We start from the raw sequence: 22,548 nt of genomic DNA, 5'->3' as shown, positions 1-22,548 counted from the left end.
GGTAATAGATTCACAGGCCTTACCGGCATACAGTCAACAGTTTCTGGATTTTGAGGTCCAAAAAAGCATTAGTTACATTGGTTTGGGAATCCATCACAAACTTGTGCAAGCTTTAATCAGAGAACTTATATGCCTGGCATATAAAAATGGTGACGTGGAATACTTACTCTCTCCTTAAATCCAAAATATGCTCCAAGGAATGTTAGCGGCACAGAGATGCCAATCCACATGGCTAAGACAGCCACCAGTGTGCCAAACGGAATTGCAGCCGAGGAGCCTTTTGCCCATAAAATGACATTCATGACAAAGAAATCAGCAAAAATAATTCTGTAAAACAAAAAGATAAATTGTCTACCCACCCAGCAATCATCCAGAGCTAAGCCTTCATAGCAAATCACTAGAGCAGATACACAACATCACAGGGAATACGTACTGTAATCAGAAAATGACAATTTTAAAATCAGGTGTATATGGAAAGATTTACAAAATTTGACTTTAATTTTCAAAACTCCATATTACTATTTGACAAACAAAAATTGGAAATCTTGTGAATAATCACTGACCACTAAGCCTTAGACTAAAATCTTGCTTCCTCCTGTGTACAGAATACTTTACAGCAGTCTCGTTATCATTACTGACACGCTTAGTGTGATATTTAACACATCTATATATAAAGTAGGTTTAGTTCCACTATTCACAAAGAAGAGAAGGAGCAACAACTTCTGCACAGATCAGAGATTTTATACAAACAAATGGGGTCTTAATGAGTCTACTGCTGCTAATGTCCATGCGTGTTCAACAGGAAACAAAAGTCTAATACTAGGCCCAGTGGCCAGTGAGAAAATTACAAGTTTTTTTTTTTTTTTGTTTTAATGCATAGGTGACCGGACAGAAGGGAGAAAAAAAAACAAACAAAAAAAAAAAACAAAAACATCAAAATGTTTTACGTTAACCCCTTAATGACTTGTCCATTTTGGGCTTCTAAGACAAATTTTTTTTTCTTTAACGTTACATTCCAGGAGCCATAGTATTTTTATCTTTTCATATACCTAGTTGTATGGCGGGTTGTTTCTTTTCAGGAGGCATTGTATTAGTCAGTGGCAGGATTGTGGGGTACATATAACCATTTTTTTTTTTTTTTTTTTTTACAAAGAATTCATAAAAGAAAAAAACATAAGTTCCGTTGTTTGCTGAAGTTTTACATTTTCCGCTGTTAATCTGCCACACAAAGTGGGAGTCAACTTTATTCCGAGGCTCAGTGGGATTATGGTGATTGAAAATTTATAGTTTAATTTTTTACTACAATAATTACAGTTTAAGAAAAAAAAAAAAATGTGTTGCAACGTTCTGCGAGCAATAAGTGTGTCAATGGAGCTGTATGAACGCTGATTTTTTGGGTCACGAGAACTAGCTTTCAGTAGTACCATTTTATGGTACATACGGCTTTTCAACTACTTTATTAGGCTGTGTGCACACGCTGCGGATTAGGTGCGGATTCATCAGCGCGGATTTTGTTAAATCCGCAGGTGAAATCGCAGGTCAAAAGACCTGCGGTTTTACCTGCGGATTGCTCTGCGGTTTTGCCTTGCGGTTTTTCATCTCCTCAATAGAGGAGATGGCAAACCGCAGGAGAATCCGCAGAAAGAATTGACATGTCAATTCTTTCTGCGGATTGAAAACCGCAGATAATCCGCGCGGAAAATTCCGCACCGTCTGCACTGCGGTTTTTGATTCCCATAGGGAATCATGGTACTGTACACCGCAGCAAAAACTGCTGCGGGTCCGCAGCGGCCGGAACCGCAGCAAAATCCGCAGCGTGTGCACACAGCCTTACACTTTTCCAGAGGTGGAAAGTATAGCATCAACTGGAGCCTCACATTTTTACTTCTCAGTAGACAGCTGTATGAAGGCTAGTTTTCTGGGGGAGAAGCTAAAGTTTCTCTGGTGCCATTTTTTGTGTATAAAGTACTTCTATTTCATTCTTTTTGAGAGGCTGGATGAGCAAAATCCAAGAATTCTGTGGGGGTTTTTTGTATTTTATTTCCTTACAGAGTGCACTGTACAGGATATACACTCACTGGCCACTTTATTAGGTACACCATGCTAGTAACGGGTTGGACCCCCTTTTGCCTTCAGAACTGCCTCAATTCTTCGTGGCAGAGATTCAACAAGGTGCTGGAAGCATTCCTCAGAGATTTTGGACCATATTGACATGATGGCATCACACAGTTGGCGCAGATTTGTCGGCTGCACATCCCTGATGCGAATCTCCCGTTCCACCACATCCCAAAGATGCTCTATTGGATTGAGATCTGGTTACTGAGGAGGCCATTTGAGTACAGTGAACTCATTGTCATGTTCAAGAAACCAATCTGAGATGATTCGAGCTTTATGACATGGCGCATTATCCTGCTGAAAGTAGCCATCAGATGCCTGTTCTTAGCTGAGAGGAGTGGTACCCAGTGTGGTCTTCTGCTGCTGTAGCCCATCTGCCTCAAAGTTCGACGCACTGTGCGTTCAGAGATGCTCTTCTGCCTACCTTGGTTGTAACGGGTGGCAATTTGAGTCACTGTTGCCTTTCTATCAGCTCGAACCAGTATGCCCATTCTCCTCTGACCTCTGGCATCAACAAGGCATTTCCGGCCACAGAACTGCCGCTCACTGGATTTTTTTTCTTTTTCGGACCATTCTCTGTAAACCCTAGAGATGGTTGTGCGTGAAAATCCCAGTAGATCAGCAGTTTCTGAAATACTCAGACCAGCCCTTCTGGCACCAACAATCATGCCACATTCAAAGGCACTCAAATCACCTTTCTTCCCCATACTGATGCTCGGTTTGAACTGCAGGAGATTGTCTTGACCATGTCTACATGCCTAAATGCACTGAGTTGCCGCCATGTGATTGGCTGATTAGAAATTAAGTCTTAACACACAGTTGGACAGGTGTACCTAATAAAGTGGCCAGTGAGTGTATAATGACACTGCTTTATAGCATGGGTCAATAAAATTACAGTGATATCCAATTTACCGTATATCATGTTTTTAAAATTTACTACTTTGCCACATGAAAAGCACTTAAAGCAAATCAGTCTGCAGGATTTTGCAATGTAAACTACAGGCATTGTCGGATTGCCGCTGTTACACTGATTGAAATGCTAACTAGAGTGAAGAAATCCATCTCGCTGTCCTTGTGTAATCAGTGTTAAGGGCAGCAGCGATATCGCTAGTGATATCGCTACATGTGATACTCACCTCTGACCGGCTCCCCCGCTGGCTATCACTGATCGCGCGAGATCAGCCAGGTCCATTTCTCGTTGTCGGCTTCCTGCTGGCGCCGACGGAGCGAGCCATGGACGCAGGCGGAAGACGGACACCCTCGCCGCGTCTGAAAGGTAAGAGCGACCGCCGACCGCTGCTGCATCGCTAGTGAGATCTGCCTGTTTGGCAGCTCACTAGCGACGCACCAACGATCCTGACCGGGTCGTATCGTGGTCGGGATCACTGATGCATTGCTAATGAAAAGGGGTCTTAGTTTTCAGTTAATGAGATGCTTGTCTAGGCTAGAGAAACCAAGGAAAGACCTGCTCACAGGCCACCTCCAAACACGGTCTTGAAAGAAACATTGTTTGTGCATCGGGGCGGCCTGTGGGCAGGTCTCTCCTTGGTTTCTCTGGCTTAGAGCAGTAAGAGAAGACGCTGCCTACAGTCCCGCCACGAAGCACGGGCATCTCATTAACTGAAAACTTCTAACACTGATGACACAAGAGCCACATGATGGATTTATTCACCCCAGGTATCATTTTAATCAGTGTAACAAAGTCAACATGACAATGCCTGTAGTTTAGTTTGCAAAATCAAAATCCTGCTGACTGGTTCGCTTTAATGAAAACATACTTTTTTCGCATCATGCTTTGAGAGCCATCAATATGAAATCAGATTGCCCCTAATTGAAGATGCCTGTGAGGCAAAACGGCGCTGTCAGGGTGGCTGCGATAGACTAGACCAGTACCTGTAACATATGTAAGTTCAGGAGATCATTATGTCCATAGATGACTAGCGTTTTATATGCAGCAACATAATGAGATTTAAGTGGCTAGCAGTTTTTCATACAGAAAGTGAATGAACATTCCTAATGAAACTGAATCACCTTTTTTTTTTTTATCTCTCAGTTGTGACAGGGTAGGTGCACTGAATATAGGACTGTGCTTTTTCAATACGGCGGCTAGCATTTATTTGCAGCAGGCAACTATTGGCACCTTTTATTATGCACTTTTCCTGCATATTTTGCATACAAAATCAATTTTATTGCATTAAGCACTTTATTTTTCTGAGGTATAGGTGACTGGAATTTATATGAAATAATTGAATGCTCATTCTGAGTGGCACTATACACCATTTTCTCAACAGTGAATTTTTGTGCATTTAATAAAAGGCTGTGCTTTTTTCAATAGGGCAGCTAGCATTTTATATGCAGCAGACAACTATTGGCACCTCCTTGCATGCAGCACTTTTTTCATTGTGAATTTTGCACATAATCTGTCTATTACATCAAGCATTTTATTATAATTTTTGCTATCAAACAATAAGTTTATGATTACATGAGATTTATGGTGTTTTCCTGTCATATTTTCTGATATGATTTTTGGTCTGTGTATTATCATGGCATTTTGTGCATATTCCCTTGTTTATTTTATGTATTGAGTAAATAATAAATTTTGAATAAATTTTATTATAATGCTTTTTGCCTCGTTTTCTGCCATTTACTAATGGTAGTTATGGTTTATGAATGCCCATAAATAGTAAAGGCAGCACTCACCGTTCCTGGTGCAATCCTTTATTCAACAGTGTACATTCAGTGGGAGACATGCGTATGAACAAATGCGGACTCTGGCCGTTTTGCGCTGTGTTGTTTCTTCTATATTGGCAAGACCATCTGACCACTTTTTGTGCGTTTCCGTGAGCATTGTTTCTTGTAAATGTCTGTTTTAATTCACCTTCCTGTTTTTCTATCCAGACATGTAAGGGGATGTGCCCTTGGGCATTGCACTAATGCAATCAGGTGGGTTGAATATAGTTATAGACAAGACCCCCGTCATTTCTGCCTCACCTTTGGACTCGTAGAAGCGCATGCAGCGCGAAACAGCAGGAGTCCGTATTTGTTTACACGCATGTTTCCCACCACCATGATTGTACGCTATTGAATAAAGGATTGCACCAGGAACGGCGAGTGCTGCCTTTACTAGTTATGAACATTAGTAATACACAGCACTACTTGAATAGTGATGTGTACTAAACTTTCCTGTCAGTGCGGGAATGACCACAAATCGGGCCCCGCTTTTGGCAGAAACTGATTGACTATATGCTCCGGACGGATATATACCGTATATACTCGAGTATAAGTCTACCCGAGTATAAGCCTAGGCACCTAATTTTGACCCGAAAAACTGGGTAAACTTACTGACTCAAGTTTAAGCCCCTCATCCCTATCCTTGTCTGCATGGCTCCTTATCCCCTGTCTTTGTATGCATGGTTTCTATATACAAAAAAAAAAAAAAAAAAAAAACACACACACCACAACAACAACAACCTCTTCCTAATTACCTTGCCTGTGCGCCCTCGCTGCATCTTGTTCCGGCGCCAGCAGCTCTCCCGCTGAGTGATCACATGACCCCGCTCAGGTAATGAATATTCACTCCATGCCTATGGGAGTGGAGGGGTGTGAATTTTCAATTCCTTAATGAGCAGGGCCACGTGATCGCTCAGCGGAAGACCTGCTGGTGCCGAAACGAGATGCAGCAAGGGCGCGCAGGCAAGGTAAGTAGGATGCGTGTTGGAAGCCAGCAGCTATCACTGTGCGCTATTACAGAAAAATGAGTATTCATTTCTCTTTAGCAGCGGCACAGGCTTTAGCCACAGCCGCCGGTTCCTGCCTCTGTGACCCGCTGCTCCGCCGCCTCTCCCTCCCCCTCCTGGGACACTGACTAGTGTATAAGCCGAGGGTGACGTTTTCAGAACACAAAAAAAATGTGCTGAAAAACTCGGCTTATACACGAGTATATACAGTATGTCAAACAGCATCAAGACTATGGTCACACGTTGTGTTTTCTCGCTTTGCTTTTAATGAAAACTAAAAGCAGCATTTTACAGTACCAGCAAATGCTATGAGATTTCAGAAATATCCTGCACACACATTGCTTTTTTTTCCTGACAATAGGAAAACTGCTGCGTTTTTCAAAACTGCAACAGGTCACTTCTTTCAGCGTTTTTGATTTAATAAGTGCAAACACACAGGTATTAGGTTTTAATGCATTTTTAGTACAGAAAACTCAGGATCAGCAGACACTAAACTGTATCATAGCATGCTCAAGAGACAAATTACCTGAAAAACGGAGCGAAAAAAGCAGCAAAAACGCAGCAAAACCTGTTTTTAAAACAACTTCTCTACTCCAAAGAGACTATTTTGCTTGAAGAAAAAACGCCGCAAAATCGCAATGTGTGAACATAACCCAAGAGGTTAAAATGCAATTATCATTCAAACTGGATTTACCCAATAAGTGGTTTTCTGATTAGAAATTCCTCTTAAAACTTCAATTGGTTTTACAGAGATAAAGTTTTGCATTCACTCACTGCTTCATGCTTAATCCTATGAAAATCATAGAAACAACCTACCCCGGACACAACAGGGCTGTCAGCAGCACATTGGATTTCCACTTCTCGCCACCAAATGCTGAAAGATGTAATTAACAATAATTGACTGGCTGAATATCAAATCACTGGTAATCACATACACATGTAAACTGCCTAGATAGGCTTTAACAGTAAGCGATGTGACAAGCTCTTATATTGAAAGTACAGTCACGGGATACAGAGTGGAGTTACTCTGAATGAAACTTATGAGTTTGGATGGAAACCAGACAGACATTGTCTGCTCGACCTCAGCACCATTGATCACCTATGTGACTGCCAGTAATGGCCAAGCACAGCACCATTAATGACAATCCCGTAGAGAATAAATGGAGTTGACGTTGCGCAAGTACAGCCCTGCCAAGCCGACATGCCGAGCCCTATCCTCCAGATCACTGGGTCTGAATGCTCGGACTCCCAAAGTGATTAGTAAGGTTTTTCCTATCCCATGAACTGGGGATAAACAACTGAAAATAACGTTTGAACCGCTCAACGTAAAACATATTGTACTTTATGAACTAAACACAGATCGGCACAGCATACTTCAAATGGAAATATACACAGTATGTAGTAATATCAAACGTCACTTACTCTTATACATCCGGGCAGACACATACCCAGCAGGGGTTCCCAACAAGACCCACAACACAACAGCACAGGTCATCAATGCTCCTCTGTTAGCAGGAGACAGAAATCCAAGACAGGCCAGGACTTGAGGGAAAACAAATTACCAAGGTTATTACAGTGAAGTGATCATGAAGTCGGCACGTACATCGTTATACTGTGAATTATCACTTCGGAACTAAACTGACGTCAGCCAATAAGTATAGCTGTAGTCGAACACTCCCCTTTAGGAGCCCCTTTAAATTTACTCTAGAGTCGGGTGGTGAAACATGAAACGGTTGCCAAATATGTAAGTGTAACTGACTGCAGGAAGCGGAGCAGATAAAATCCCAATTTTTTACAAAAGGTTTGCAGCGCCCATAAAAGATATAGTAGTGACATTTTTTTTCATTTTGCACTTTAAAAACCCTTTTTCATGACCTTGCAAGTTTCCATTTTTTTTTTCTAGCTTTTGTTTTTTTCCTCCCTTTTCTTCCTAGAGCCATAACTTTTTTTTTTTACTTTCCCATTCACATAGCCATATGAGAGCTTGTTTCTTCGGGAACAGTTGTACATTTGAATGACAACTCATTTTACCGTATAGTGTAAAACAGAAGGAAAAAAAAAAAAAAGAAAAAAAAATAAGTGTGTTTTTTTATTATTTACCATATTCACTATATGGTAAAACAGACTGGACATTATGATTCTCCAGGTCAGTACAAGTACGCAGATACCAAAAGAGTAGTTTTTTTTATTTTAGTGGTGAAAAAAAAAAATTCAAAAATTGGTAAGAAAAAAAATGTTTATGTAGCCATTTTCAGACATCTGTAGCATCTTCATTTTTCGGGATCTGGGGCTGTGTGAAAGTTAATTTTTTGCAGCTTGAGCTGACATTTTTATTAATACTATTTGGGAAATGTTTTGATCGCCTCTTATGGAATTTAATTGCAATGTTGTGGGGGCCCCAAAAAAATAAAAAAAACATAATTCAGGCGTTTCAGCTGGGGCTGTGCTGAATCACCATCCATATGTTACTGCTTGTGCCAGTTTGTTTTTGTCCCTTATTAGATTGGCCTCTTTTTGCTCTGCTTTCAGAATATACCAGAGTGTTGATATAGTGGGCGAAGTCGTGCGACTTCAGTATTTTTTGCATCAGACGTGTTGGGCTTTTTTGCAGGTTTTTTTGCGTGATTGCAAACAGTGTCTTTCCTTTCCTGTCCTGTCAGTGTGGGCCCCATCATTTGCTCAGTCTATTTTCCTGCTTGCGTTTGTGTTTTCATCTGGTCTCACCGACAATATATGTTTGGGGGCTATCTATTCCTTTGGGGTCTGCTCTGGGGCAGTTTAGATTTCCCTTTTCTTGCTTTAGGCTTAGCTCTCCGGCTGCGCCAAGGCGTCTAGGATCATCGTAGGCATGCTCCACTGCTACTGCTAGTTGTGTGGATAGGATCAGGGGTCTGCAATCCGCTTAGTTACCAACCTCTCTGGATTTCTGTGGCTTAGCTTGGGCTTGCTCTCCTCCTCGGTGACCCAATCATAACACTGCTGTTTAGAAGTGTATAGAAAAATCACAGTTCTCCCATGAAACACAACACAGTGGCTGAGCTTAACAGGAGGCCTATAGCAGTTATGGAAGCCGTACAGACGCTTGGATGCAATGCTAAGGCCTCTTTCACACTTCCGTTTTTGACCATCAGTCAAAATCCGCCAGGTTTTGAAAAAACCGGATCCGCAATTTTTTTTTTGCGGATCCGTTTTTTTCCCCATTGAGTTGCATTACTGGCGGATCTTGACGGATCGTTTGTGAGGATCTGCCAATTTTTTTGCGTCCGCCGGCATGCCTGGACAGACCTTGCAACTTTTTTTTGTTGTTGGATCCGCATTTTCCATTGCGCATGCACGGAGAAAGGAAGTCAGGGAGTAAATTAACCCTGACATCCTTTCTGGCAAACGAAAAAAATTCTCTCTCTCTCTGCGGATCCGTCACAATAAGGATCCTGTGCCATCCGTTCACATCAGTTACAAACGGATCCGCTTTTCCGCCTTTTTGGCGGATTTTAACTGAAACAAAAAAATAAAGTGTGAAAGACGCCTAACCAATTGGTTTCCAGCTGTCGATTCATGGAGGACCGATGCTCACAGGCACTGGCAATGACGTTATTCTCAGAGATTGACAGCGCCATTTAATTGGTTAAACTATAGTGATAGGAGCAAGTTTTTCTCCAGGGTCTCATTCATACTTTGATTAGCATCCTATGACAAAAATGAACATCCTAGACAGTCATAGGAAAAACAGAGTACAAGATGGACACCTCCAGTCGTCATAAGATTAAGACCCCAGAATTTACAGCTTGTGCAAAAGTGGTAGTTACAAGACATCCATCAACCACATATATCCTAACCAGACGCATGATACTCACATAAGGTAATAAATGTCATAATGAAAATCTGGGTTCCCTGCCCCAGAAAGACAGAGAGCAGCATTCCCTTCTTTGGCGGTCTAAATATGTCACCATGTACCAACTTCCAGCCAAATTCTTCCTGGGCATCTTCCTGCAGACATGAAATGACACACATCAATACACAGTACAAATAGGATGCACGCAAGCAGGGGTGCAGATCAGAGATATTTTTTCTGGACAACTTATCACAGACAGCCCATATTTTATTTTTAATGAACAAATTGGAAAACCATATTGAATCATAAAGATGATTCAGTGTCAAAGCCTGTGCCTCGATTTATCTGCATGCATCCATATGGGAGTGTATTGTATGGCCGTGTATTATATGGTGCTGTATTACATGATGGTGCACCTAGGGCTGTGGAGTTGGTAAGCCAAACCTCCGATTCCTCAATTTTCCTGACTTCCAACTGACTCTGCCTCCACAAATCATTCTCAAATGCCACAGCATGTACATAAAGTGCAGTACAGATTCACCTCAACTATGACTCCACAGCACTGGTCACTACTGAGCATGTACATAAAGTGCAGCACAGATTCATCTCATCTACGACTCCATAGCACTGGTCACTGCTGAGCATGTACATAAAGTGCAGCACAGATTCATCTCATCTACGACTCCACAGCCTCGCTACTGAGTATGTACATAAAGTGCAGCACAGATTCATCTCATCTACTACTCCACAGCACTGGTCACTACTGAGCATGTGCATAAAGTGCAGCACAGATTCATCTCATCTACGACTCCACAGCACTGGTCACTACTGAGCATGTGCATAAAGTGCAGCACAGATTCATCTCATCTACGACTCCACAGCACTGGTCACTACTGAGCATGTGCATAGAGTGCAGCACAGATTCATCTCATCTACGACTCCACAGCCTCGCTACTGAGTATGTACATAAAGTGCAGCACAGATTCATCTCATCTACTACTCCACAGCACTGGTCACTACTAAGCATGTACATAAAGTGCAGCACAGATTCATCTCAACTGACTCCACAGCACTGGTCACTACTGAGCATGTACATAAAGTGCAGCACAGATTCATCCCAACTACGACTCCACAGCACTGCCTCACTACTGAGCATGTACATAAAGTGCAGCACAGATTCATCTCAACTATGACTCCACAGCAATGGTCACTACTGAGCATGTACATAAAGTGCAGCACAGATTCATCTCAACTACGACTCCACAGCACTGGTCACTACTGAGCATGTACATAAAGTGCAGCAGAGATTCATCTCATCTATGACTCCACAGCACTGCCTCACTACTGAGCATGTACATAAAGTGCAGCACAGATTCATCTCAACTATGACTCCACAGCACTGGTCACTACTGAGCATGTACATAAAGGGCAGCACAGATTCATCTCAACTAAATGCCGAGATCTTCAGATCAGTAACAGAACAGACACTTCATAACTTTCCCAAATTATTAAAAAAAATATTCAGCACATCATGCATTGTACTGCTGTACCCAATTATATATTTTAGGAGTATTGAGTTGGTCCATTTTATATCGACTCCACCAAAATGGGCACAGACTCTACAGCCCTGATTGCGCATACATCCATATGGAGGTGTATTATATGGTGGTGTTCCTGAATGCATGCATTCATGTGGTGGCGAATGTGCATGCATCTAGTGGTGTGTTATATAGTGGTGTACATCCATACGTGGTGTAATATAGAGGCGATGCTTGTGTGGGGGAAGATCGCTAACAGAGCACGGCAGGATGCTTCTTCTTCTGACCCACATATAAAATGGAAGCCATAAGATGGCACAGCAGGTCCCTATGGTAACTAGTAAAGCGGGAAATGCCATGTGTGCATGTGACCTTATACTTGTGATATCTTACTGATCATGCAGAAACGTGTGCTCCCCCAGGCACATTTAGCTGAATGCTCAAGGACAACTGACAGCAAAGCCTATAAAATACAGTGCATTAGGCTATGATCATACGTGGTGTCTTGCAGCTTTTTTTTTGCGGAGTTTTACAGAACAAGCAAAGTGAATACGATTTTTAAAAAAAATTTCATGCATGTGTTTCTTTTTTCCCCTTGCGTCTTTTTGAGCTGCTGGTGTTTTTTGAAGTCCGCACCCAAATGTCAATTCTTTCAGCGTTTTTGTACGCAGACTAACGGGTGGAGAAAAGCCCAAACAAGTAAATATGAGGCAAAAACGTGTCATAAACGTGTTTATTTTTCCTGTTACCACTCTGGTTAGTGGCACAGAAAACAAAATTCTGCAAAAATGCTGCATCTGAACTTACACTTGCAAAAAAGGGTGAAACCGGTTAAATGGCTCCATTACTGTAGCAACCAACAGTATTCTCTGCGTCCCATGCAAGTAGTACGTGTCCTCTAGGGCAATGGAGCCCATGTAAGGATCTGATGAGAGCAGTCATCTTGTGCCCTACAAATCTTCTGAATCATCTGTACTGATTGACCTTCCCTAGTTTAATACATAGTTTAGGAGTCTGCAATCCTCTAGCTGTTGAGAAACTACAACTCCCAGCATGCCTTCAAAGCACAAGTCAGAAGCTGTACTTACAAAACAGCTACAGTGCCATACATGGCCGAAAACTATCAGTCTGTGCAATCTCAGCCCCAGGTAATGGCGGATAGCAGCACATTACAACAAGCAGGTACAGGATACTCACCGATGAGTCTATCTGGTTGTAACGGGCAATATCCTTGTGGAGGGTTCGTAACAGAATCATGGCCACCATACCGGAGAGGAAGAGGACAATTACCAGCGAGTTCATGATACTGATGATCAAGGAAAAAAAATCATTAGACATCTCTTTTGCATATTCATTATTTTTTTTTTAAAGTGTTCTTATTCTGCAGCATTTTTTCCATGGTACTATACATACAGTTGTGGCCTAAAGTATTGACACCCCTGCAATTCTGCCAGATAATACTCAGTTTCTTCCTGAAAATGATTGCAAACACATCCTTTGGTATTATCTTCATTTAAATTTGTCTTAAATGAAAAAACACAAAAAAAGAGAATGAAGCAAAAAGCAAAACATTGATCATTTCACACAAAACTCCAAAAATGGGCCAGACAAAAGTATTGGCACCCTCAGCCTAATACTTGGTTGCACAACCTTTAGGCAAAATAACTGCGACCAACCGCTTCCGGTAACCATCAATGAGTTTCTTACAATGCTCTGCTGGAATTTTAGACCATTCTTCTTTGGCAAACTGCTCCAGGTCCCTGATATTTGAAGGGTGCCTTCTCCAAACTGCCATTTTTAGATATCTCCACAGGTGTTCTATGGGATTCAGGTCTGGACTCATTGCTGGCCACCTTAGAAGTCTCCAGTGCTTTCTCTCAAACCATTTTCTAGTGCTTTTTGAAGTGTGTTTTGGGTCATTGTCCTGCTGGAAGACCCATGACCTCTGAGGGAGACCCAGCTTTCTCACACTGGGCCCTACATTATGCTGCAAAAGTAGTTGGTAGTCTTCAGACTTCATAATGCCATGCACACGGTCAAGCAGTCCAGTGCCAGAGGCAGCAAAGCAACCCCAAAACATCAGGGAACCTCTGCCATGTTTGACTGTAGGGACCGTGTTTTTTTCTTTGAATGCCTCTTTTTTTCTCCTGTAAACTCTATGTTGATGCCTTTGCCCAAAAAGCTCTACTTTTGTCTCATCTGACCAGAGAACATTCTTCCAAAACGTTTTAGGCTTTTTCAGGTACGTTTTGGCAATCTCCAGCCTGGCTTTTTTATGTCTTGGGATAAGAATTGGGGTCTTCCTGGGTCTCCTACCATACAGTCCCTTTTCATTCAGATGCCGACGGATAGTACAGGTTGACACTGTTGTACCCTCGGACTGCAGGGCAGCTTGAACTTGTTTGGATGTTAGTCGAGGTTCTTTATCCAACATCCGCACAATCTTGCGTTGAAATCTCTTGTCAATTTTTCTTTTCCGTCCACATCTAGGGAGGTTAGCCACAGTGCCATGGGCTTTAAACTTCTTGATGACACCGCGCGGTAGACACAGGAACATTCTAGTCTTTGGAAATGGAATTGTAGCCTTGAGATTGCTCATGCTTCCTCACAATTTGGTTTCTCAAGTCCTCAGACAGTTCTTTGGTCTTCTTTCTTTTCTCCATGCTCAATGTGGTACACACAAGGACACAGGACAGAGGTTGAGTCAACTTTAATCCATGTCAACTGGCTGCAAGTGTGATTTAGTTATTGCCAACACCTGTTAGGTGCCAAAGGTAAGTTACAGGTGCTGTTAATTACACAAATTAGAGAGGCATCACATGATTTTTCGAACAGTGCCAATACTTTTGTCCACCCTCTTTTTTATGTTTGGTGTGGAATTATATCCAATTTGGCTTTAGGACAATTCTTTTTGTGTTTTTTCATTTAAGACAAATTAAATGAAGATAATACCAAAGAATTTGTGTTTGCAATTATTTTCAGGAAGAAACTGAGTATTATCTGAGAAAATTGCAGGGGTGTCAATACTTTTGGCCACAACTGTACATGTGATTTTGCACTAAAGGGAATCTGTCACCAGGTTTTTGCCACTGAATCTCAGCGCAGCATGATGTAAGGGCAGAAACTGATTTGAGTGATGTGTCACTTTCTGGGATGATTGCTGTAGTTTTGATAAAACAGGATTTTTGGGTTGCTTACCGTAAAATCTGTTTCTCGGAGCCTTCATTGGGGGACACAGAGACCTTGGGTGTATGCTGCTGCCACTAGGAGGCTGACACTATGCACAAAAAAAGATAGCTCCTCCTCCGCAGTGTACACCCCACCGAGAGAATTCCTCAGTTAGTGAGAAAGCAGTAGGAGAAGTAACAGAATAGGTTGACAACATAAACAACTCAACTGTAACCATTCAACCAAAGTAAGAACAGGAGCTGTAAAACATGGGAGGGTGCTGTGTCCCCCAATGAAGGCTCCGAGAAACAGATTTTACGGTAAGCAAACCAAAAATCCTGTTTTCTCGTTCGCCTTATTGGGGGACACAGAGACCTTGGGACGTCCCAAAGCAGTCCCTGGGGTGGGAAACAAACTTCCATCAGGCCAGCGGACTCACCACCGCGGCCTGCAGAATCCGTCTACCTAGGCTGGCGTCCGCCGAAGCGTAGGTGTGGACTCTGTAGAATTTCACAAACGTGTGAACCGATGACCATGTTGCAGCTTTGCAAAGCTGCAGTGCGGAAGCTCTGTGGCGCACCGCCCAGGAGGCACCCACTGCTCGAGTAGAGTGGGCCCTGATACCCGGAGGGGCTCCGCGACGCTTAACACGGTAGGCTTCCAGGATAGCCGATCTGATCCAGCGAGCAATGGTGGCTTTTGACGCCGGGTGACCTTTCCGCGCTCCATCAGGGATAATGAAAAGAGACTATGTCTTTCGCAAGGAAGTCGTCCTAGACAGATAGACTCTTACCGCCCTAACCAGGTCCAGCTTGTTCAAGGACCGCTCTCGGGGATGAGTTGGATTCGGACAAAAGGACGGGAGCACGATATCCTCGTTGAGGTGAAACGAGGACACCACCTTCGGAAGGAACGAGGGCGGAGGCCGCAGAACTACCTTATCCTGGTGGAGAACCAGAAAGGGAGAGCGGCACGAAAGAGCTGCCAATTCCGACACGCGCCGGACGGAGGTGATGGCCACCAGAAAGGCTACCTTCCAAGAAAGGAGAGAAAGGGAAATATCCCTGAGGGGTTCAAAGGGCGGACCTTGCAGAACCTCAAGAACCAGATTAAGAACCCATGGATCCACGGGCGCCCGGTACGGCGGGACCGTGTGAGCCACGCCCTGAAGAAAGGTCTTAACCTGAGGACGGGAAGCCAACGTTTTCTGAAACAGAATGGACAGCGCCGAAACTTGACCCTTCAGGGAACTGAGGGCAAGCCCCGCATCCAATCCTGCCTGAAGAAACGCTAGGACTGAAGGGAGCGAAAAGGACATGGGCGCGACGTCATTGGTCTCACACCAAGTGAAATAGGCCTTCCAAGTACGGTAGTAAATCTTGGAAGATGATGGCTTTCTGGCTCGGATCATGGTCTGAATTACGTGGTCGGAAAATCCTGCTCGTTTCAGAACCTCGGTCTCAACAGCCACACCGTTAAATTGAGCGGCCGAGAATTGGGGTGGCAAATCGGACCCTGAGACAGCAGATTCGTTCTGTCTGGAAGCTTCCAGGGGGCGTCCGCGAGAAGGTTGACAATGTCCGCGAACCAAGACCTTCTGGGCCAATTCGGGGCGATGAGAATGACCGGAAATCCTTCTGCCTTGATCTTCTTCAACAGCTTGGGAAGAAGAGGCAGAGGAGGGAACAGGTAGGGAAGTTCAAACTGGGACCAAGGAACGGCCAGGGCGTCGGCGCCCACTGCCAGAGGGTCCCGAGACCTGGACACGAATTGTGGGACTTTCCTTTTGAGGCGAGACGCCATGAGGTCTACATCCGGGGTTCCCCACCGAAGGCAGAGCAGATGAAACACTTCCGGATGTAGGGACCATTCTCCCGCCGCGAGACCCCCGCGGCTGAGAAAATCAGCGGCCCAGTTGTCTACGCCGGGAATGTGAACCGCGGAAATTGTCGGGACGGAAATCTCCGCCCAACGAAGAATCTTGGACACCTCCGCCAGGGCTGAAACACTCCGTGTTCCCCCTTGGCGGTTGACATATGCCACCGCTGTGGCGTTGTCTGTCTGAATCCGTACCGGCAGTCCCTTGAGGAGCCTTTCCCAGTGGACCAGAGCAAGATGGATCGCTCGAATCTCCAGAACGTTGATCGGTAGCGCTGATTCCCGATCCGACCATCGACCCGGAACAGTGTGGTTGCGGAACACAGCACCCCAACCGAGGAGACTGGCATCTGTGGTTACTATCTGCCAGTGAATGGGAAGGAAGGATCGACCCGATAGAATGAGAGGTGACGACAACCACCAGTTGAGAGACCGCTTGATCCGGTAAGAAAGATGGACAGGGCGATCCAGGGACCGAGGCGACCTGTTCCATTTCGACAGAATGGCCTGCTGGAGAGGCCTGGTGTGAAATTGGGCAAAGGGAACTGCCTCTATCGCCGCGACCATCTTTCCCAGGACCCTCATGGCTGTACGGAGGGATGGGAATCGCGAGGTCTGCAGCGAGAGAATCTTTTCTTGTGGGAGAAAGACCCTTGACCGACGAGTGTCGAACAGAAGACCTAGAAAGACCAGGCGTTGGGTAGGAACCAGACAGGACTTTTTCCTGTTGACGATCCACCCGAAATTGGAAAGAGTGTCCAGGACGATTGACAAACTTTGGTGAGCCTGTTGGAATGAGGGAGCCTTGATCAGAATATCGTCTAGGTACGGGAAAAGAACGAGGCCTCTGACTCTCAACAAAGCCATCAACGCAGCCATGATCTTCGTGAAGACTCTGGGAGCGGTGGCAAGACCGAAGGGCAGTGCGACAAACTGGTAGTGGTGCTGTCGAATCGCAAAGCGCAGGAACTTCTGATGTCCGGAGAAAATTGGAACATGTAAATAGGCATCTTGGATGTCTATTGAGCACATGAATTCCTGCTCCTCCATGGAGGCGATGACCGAGCGAAGCGACTCCATGCAGAAGTGGCGAAGGCGGACCCTCTTGTTAAGCAGCTTGAGATCCAAGATGGGTCGAACTGCGCCGTCTTTTTTCGGCACTACAAACAGGTTCGAGTAGAACCCCGTGAAGCGCTCCGATTCGGGAACGGGCACAATCACCCCGGAACTGAGGAGAGCGGCGATAGCTGTAGAGAACCCCGGGATCAAGTCTGGATCCTTTGGAGGCCGGGATTCGAAGAAACGATCCCGTGGCAGAGAGACGAACTTTATCTTGTATCCTGAGGATACGACCTCCCTGACCCAGGCGTCCTCCACGGCGGCCAGCCAAACGTCCCTGAAGGAAAGAAGTCGACCTCCCAATTGGAAAGGCCCTTCGCGTGCCCGATGATAGTCATGCTGAAGTAGACCGTCCAGATCTAGATCTGGACGGTCTGCCCTGGGAGGAGTGGGGTCGCCAGGAAGGAGTGGGTCTGAAGGAAACTTTCCTTCTCTCCTGGCGAGCCTGCGGTCTCTGTTGGCTGGAGGAGTTGTCCGCCGTATTGAAACGGCGGAAAGTCCGAAAGGGTCGAAACTGACGCCTTAGTGGGGGTCTGCGAGGCTTGGACTGAGGGAGGAGTGAACTCGTGCCTCCGGTGGCGTCCTTAATAATCTGGTCCAATTGGGACCCAAAGAGGCGCACCCCCTGAAAAGGCAGGTTAGTGAGGGACTTTTTAGAAGACAAGTCCGCTTGCCATGCCTTTAGCCAAAGTGTACGTCGAATTGCAATAACGTTGCTTGACGCCTGAACTGCACAGGATGCAGCATCCAGGGAAGCGGAGAGAAGATAGTCCCCAGCATGGGAGATCTGATTGTCGAGATTGGCCAAATGCTCCGGTTGCGCCTTATCTAAGATGCCCTGCCGAAGGTCGTCTGCCCACGTGGCTATGGTCTTTGCTGTCCAGGATGAAGCAAAGATTGGACACACCGCCGCTGAAGCCGCTTCAAAGGCAAACTTCGCCAGGGATTCTATAATCCTGTCATTAGAATCCTTTAGGGACGCCACGCCTGAAAGCGGGAGAACTGTGTTATTGGATAGCCTGGACACGGGCGGATCGACCGAGGGAGAGGCTGACCAGTTGTCCGTGAGCTCCTTAGCAAATGGGTAGAGTATGCCGAGACGTTTTCCTCTTTGAAAGCTTCTGGTCGGATCCTCTCTTTCCTTGGTAAAAATTTTCCCAAACTGGGAATGGAAAGGAAAAACCCTGGAGGGAGTTTCTGCCCGTCTGAACGAAACCTCCTGATCTGAGGATTTCGCAGGGGCGTCAGCAATATCGAAGGTATGATGGATCGCAGCAATGAGGTCCTGCACTGTGACCTTCATGCTTGCATCCTGGTCTGAATCCAGCTCTAAAATCCCCTCAGATGACCTGTCCGAAAGCGCTTCCCCTGACTCGGGAGAGGAGGCCCGAGAGGGAGACTGGTGAGAAGGGCTATGCGGTGAGATGGGACTAGGAGAGGATTCCGGCTGGGAATCTTGCCTGGGTCTTTTGCGACTACCGCTGGCTGATTCAGATGGAACAATTTGGGACCTGCTTGGCCCTGCTGAAGAGTCCAGGGGCAACTTATCAAGAATGGCCACCAGGGACTGAGACACCCTGGTGAGGTCTGCCACTGATTGAGATAGCGAGGAGGCCCAGCCAGGCATGGGGGGCTCACTCTCACCTGGGGACGCAGATGGCTCCTGGACGGCGTCAGGCTGAATTGGATTGCTACAATCCAGGCAGAGGGGAGTGGACTGGCCTGAGGGAAGTTTGCGATTGCACGAAGAACATGCAAAGTACTTGACTAAAGTGCAGGGGGGGGCGGTAGAGCGGGTACGATCAGACTTAGACATAGTGAAAAGCTGAGGTAATGCCGGAAGGTTGGGGGACAGAGGGCGGAGAAGGGTCAGTCTGCAGTGCAGAGCTACTCACAGTCCGGTGTCCCCAGAAGCGATGCTCTGCGACCTGTCAGTGGATGCAGGTCAGAGCGAAATCCGGCCGACAGACTTCCTGAAAAAAACCAGCTGGAGAAGATGCTGTCCAGTGAGGAGCTGGTGCCCGGCTAACAGGCTGGGAAAATGGCGCCGTCCTGAGAAAAAGCGCGCCTTAGGAGAGGAGGGAGGGCGGAGCACCACGCAGGGTTAACGATTCACCGCCCTCTAGCCAATAACAGGCTGGGCAGGTGAAGGACAGGCGGTGGGAGGGCCTGGGAAGAGCGGGAGAGAAGCCCGCTTAGAAGAAAGGGGCGCGGGGCGTGGCCGCGACGCAGCGGTAGGCCCGAACTGAAGCCGGGTCCTAAATTAGTTGCGGCGGCCGCCTGTCAGCAGGGGGTCGGCGCGGAGGTCCGAAAAAGTGGGACGCCGCAGTCGCAAGTCGCTCCCAATGGGAAAAAACCCTGTGCTCCCTGTACCCAGAAAGGGGGGGAGGGAAGGGGGGGGATGCCCAGCAACATTGAGCTGCCTATAGCCTTGTGGCGACTGCGAGCGACCGCAGCGCCTACCCCTGTGACCATTGAAGAGGTGACCGTCGGGAATGGGCAGCCAGGTAAATAAATATGAAGCCGGGGCCTAATACTCACCCATCCACGATCCGTTACCTGTCTGAAGAAGTCTTGCGTCTCATCCAACCGACAGGCTCTGGTAGGCGAGTGGGAGGAAGACTGGCGACAAGGACCCCTGGAGTCGCTGGCACGTCTTGGTGTCGGCGTCCGTCTGGCTGGTCCTGCCGCGGAGAACTGCAAGGATACGGGGTGGCAGTACACGCCGTACTTGCAGACTCCATGTGGGAGTACAGATGTGACTTTTCACTCTGTATCCCTCCGTAGAACCTGAAAAGGAACGACGCACGACGAGGTAGATATGGGTCTAATAAAAGACCCGTGTCCACCTCCTACTGACACTAAGCTAAACTGAGGAATTCTCTGCCGGTCGGTGGGGTGTACACTGCGGAGGAGGAGCTATCTTTTTTTGTGCATAGTGTCAGCCTCCTAGTGGCAGCAGCATACACCCAAGGTCTCTGTGTCCCCCAATAAGGCGAACGAGAAAATCACCGTTTTATCAGCAGGAGATTATCACTACAAAATATGTAAACCGGCTGTCAGTTAGAATCTATATTCATTGGCTCTGTATAACCCAGCACCCTCACTGATTGGCAGCTTTCTGCCTATGCAGTGTACACAGCAAGCTGTCAATCAGTGGCGTGGGCAGGGTTATACAGAGCTCAGCATGCCGAACACTGGGAGATTTGCAGCAGAAAAAAAAAAAAGGATTTTATCAAAATGACAGCAAGCAGCCCAGTAAGTGACACATCACTGGAATCAGGGCCTACATTATGCTGCTCTCGGATGGGGTAGCAAAAACTTGGCATCACATTCCCTTTAACAACTTAGATGAAAATAAATCGTTCCCACATATCATTGACTTCAGGGGTAGAGTAAAGATTATGACTGGGAATTTCATTTGATATTTTTTAGTCTCTTACCAACAAGCAGTCCAGAAATTTGTATGTCTCGACAACTGCCATCTTTCCCTCATATACCTAGTTCTTTGTACTTTCACATTAAAAAGGTAGTGCACACATTAAGTATATGCAGCAGAAATTTCTGCACAAAAAACACAACTCTTGGCAGGAAAAACGCTGTGTAAAATGCTTATGTTTCTTATGTGTTTTTCCCCCCTATTCATTTGAATGGGTGAAAAACACTGAAAAATGTGCAAGAGTTTATTTACTGGAGAAATTAAGTGGCTTCTAATTATAATCTGCAAGGTAAATAATAAGCTGATTGTGTATGATATTTCAGATATCACGGTAAACTGCAGCAAATACTAAACATGTGCACATACCCCTAGGACTCCTTCTCACTTTTTTGCAGCATTTTTAGACACCTGTAAATACCAACACGAATGTAAAGTGTACAATACTAAGATTGGTAATATATATCCTACAGACGTCCATGGGGGTAGGGGAAACCTTATCTTTTATTTAATTCTTCCATAAAAATCACTTGACCTTTAACTCAAAAATTTGCTTCGCTCACACACTTACCTGAACCATTGAATATTTGTGTGTGGCATTGATTCCAAGATATAATCCCATCGAGATGCCCATTTAATAGTATTGTTTACCTACAAATAAGAGAAAATACGTCTAGTAAAGTGGCTAACTTTGGTGTGAAATATCTAGTTTAAAAAATTCACTCGCAAACAAACTAGTGAATTCAATAAAGTCACTATCCAGTCTAATTTAAAAATGACTAAAACCCAGTATCCTTTAATATGAGGATGACATTTTTGCGCAGCTCATGTTTCCTTAATCTACTTTTTTCTTTTTTTTTTCCCCTTTTGAAACCTGGCTGCCACAATGTCCTGAGCCATGAGAAAACCCCACCACGTGATACATGACATCTGCACAGGTTTTAAAGCTTCAATAAAAATAAACCTGGTAGGATGTGGAAGGCTTACCTGAAACAAAACGGAGTAGGTGTAAATAACCTCCAACTTGCTTGAAAGTTCCCTGGGGATCTCCATTGGATGCCCTTCACATTTTAACTCCTTATCACCCGTGTGTTTATAGCTATAAACGATACATAAATAAATTACTGTATGATAAGGCCCATCACTTTCTAGGAATCTGGTGCACCAGAGAAGAATTATCAGGTTTAAGCTTGTCATGCACATAGGATAGCGGGGACAAAAGTGCATTGGTATGATTGGGGTTGGGAGAGATGGCGACGACAGCCGAGTGTCAAAGTGCTTTTAATGGGGAGAGAGGAGTACCGCATTTTTCGGACTAGAAGATGCATTTTTTACCCTCCACAAATGAGGAAAATGGGGGATGCGTCTTATAGTCCGGATGTACCAGCTCTGGCTATGGTGGAAAGGCGGGGGGAACGGTCGCAGAGGCAGGAGCTGGCTGCTGTGGCTAACTCCTGTGCCTGCTGCAAAAGAGAAATGAATATTCATTGCATTTCATGCCCTTGGGCGTGGAGGGCAATGAATATTAATTTCTCTTTAATGGCATCCTGGTATGATTGGCCCCCATCCCGATCCTGGTATGCATGGTCCCATCATATCCTTATTTGGCTCCATCAGAAAACATTAAAAAAGCCAAACCATTACACTTACCTTCACTGTGTGCCCTCGCAGCGTCCTGCTCTGATGCCAGCAGCTACTTTAGGCTTGTAAGCAACGCATGGCAGG

General features: G+C 45.4%; 1 protein-coding gene across 2 annotated transcripts in view; it reads right to left on the bottom strand.

The window, feature by feature from the left end:
• LOC141048128 (transmembrane 9 superfamily member 2-like) overlaps positions 1-22,548 on the bottom strand; it is an 80,481-nt gene that overhangs the window by 28,261 nt on the left and 29,672 nt on the right. For both annotated transcript variants that reach the window (XM_073543562.1, XM_073543563.1), the window contains 7 exons: positions 21,811-21,922; positions 21,395-21,474; positions 12,420-12,528; positions 9,707-9,839; positions 7,275-7,394; positions 6,669-6,726; positions 168-327 (listed from right to left, as the gene is read on the bottom strand). In XM_073543562.1, coding sequence (XP_073399663.1) covers positions 168-327; positions 6,669-6,726; positions 7,275-7,394; positions 9,707-9,839; positions 12,420-12,528; positions 21,395-21,474; positions 21,811-21,922 — 772 coding nt within the window. The remainder of the gene's footprint in view (positions 1-167; positions 328-6,668; positions 6,727-7,274; positions 7,395-9,706; positions 9,840-12,419; positions 12,529-21,394; positions 21,475-21,810; positions 21,923-22,548) is intronic.

This window comes from Dendrobates tinctorius, unplaced genomic scaffold, assembly GCF_039654945.1.
Source record: "Dendrobates tinctorius isolate UK_male_01 unplaced genomic scaffold, ASM3965494v1 ptg000133l, whole genome shotgun sequence".
In the NCBI taxonomy this organism is placed as follows: Eukaryota; Metazoa; Chordata; class Amphibia; order Anura; family Dendrobatidae; genus Dendrobates; species Dendrobates tinctorius.
This window is presented reverse-complemented; position numbering and strand designations above follow the sequence as displayed.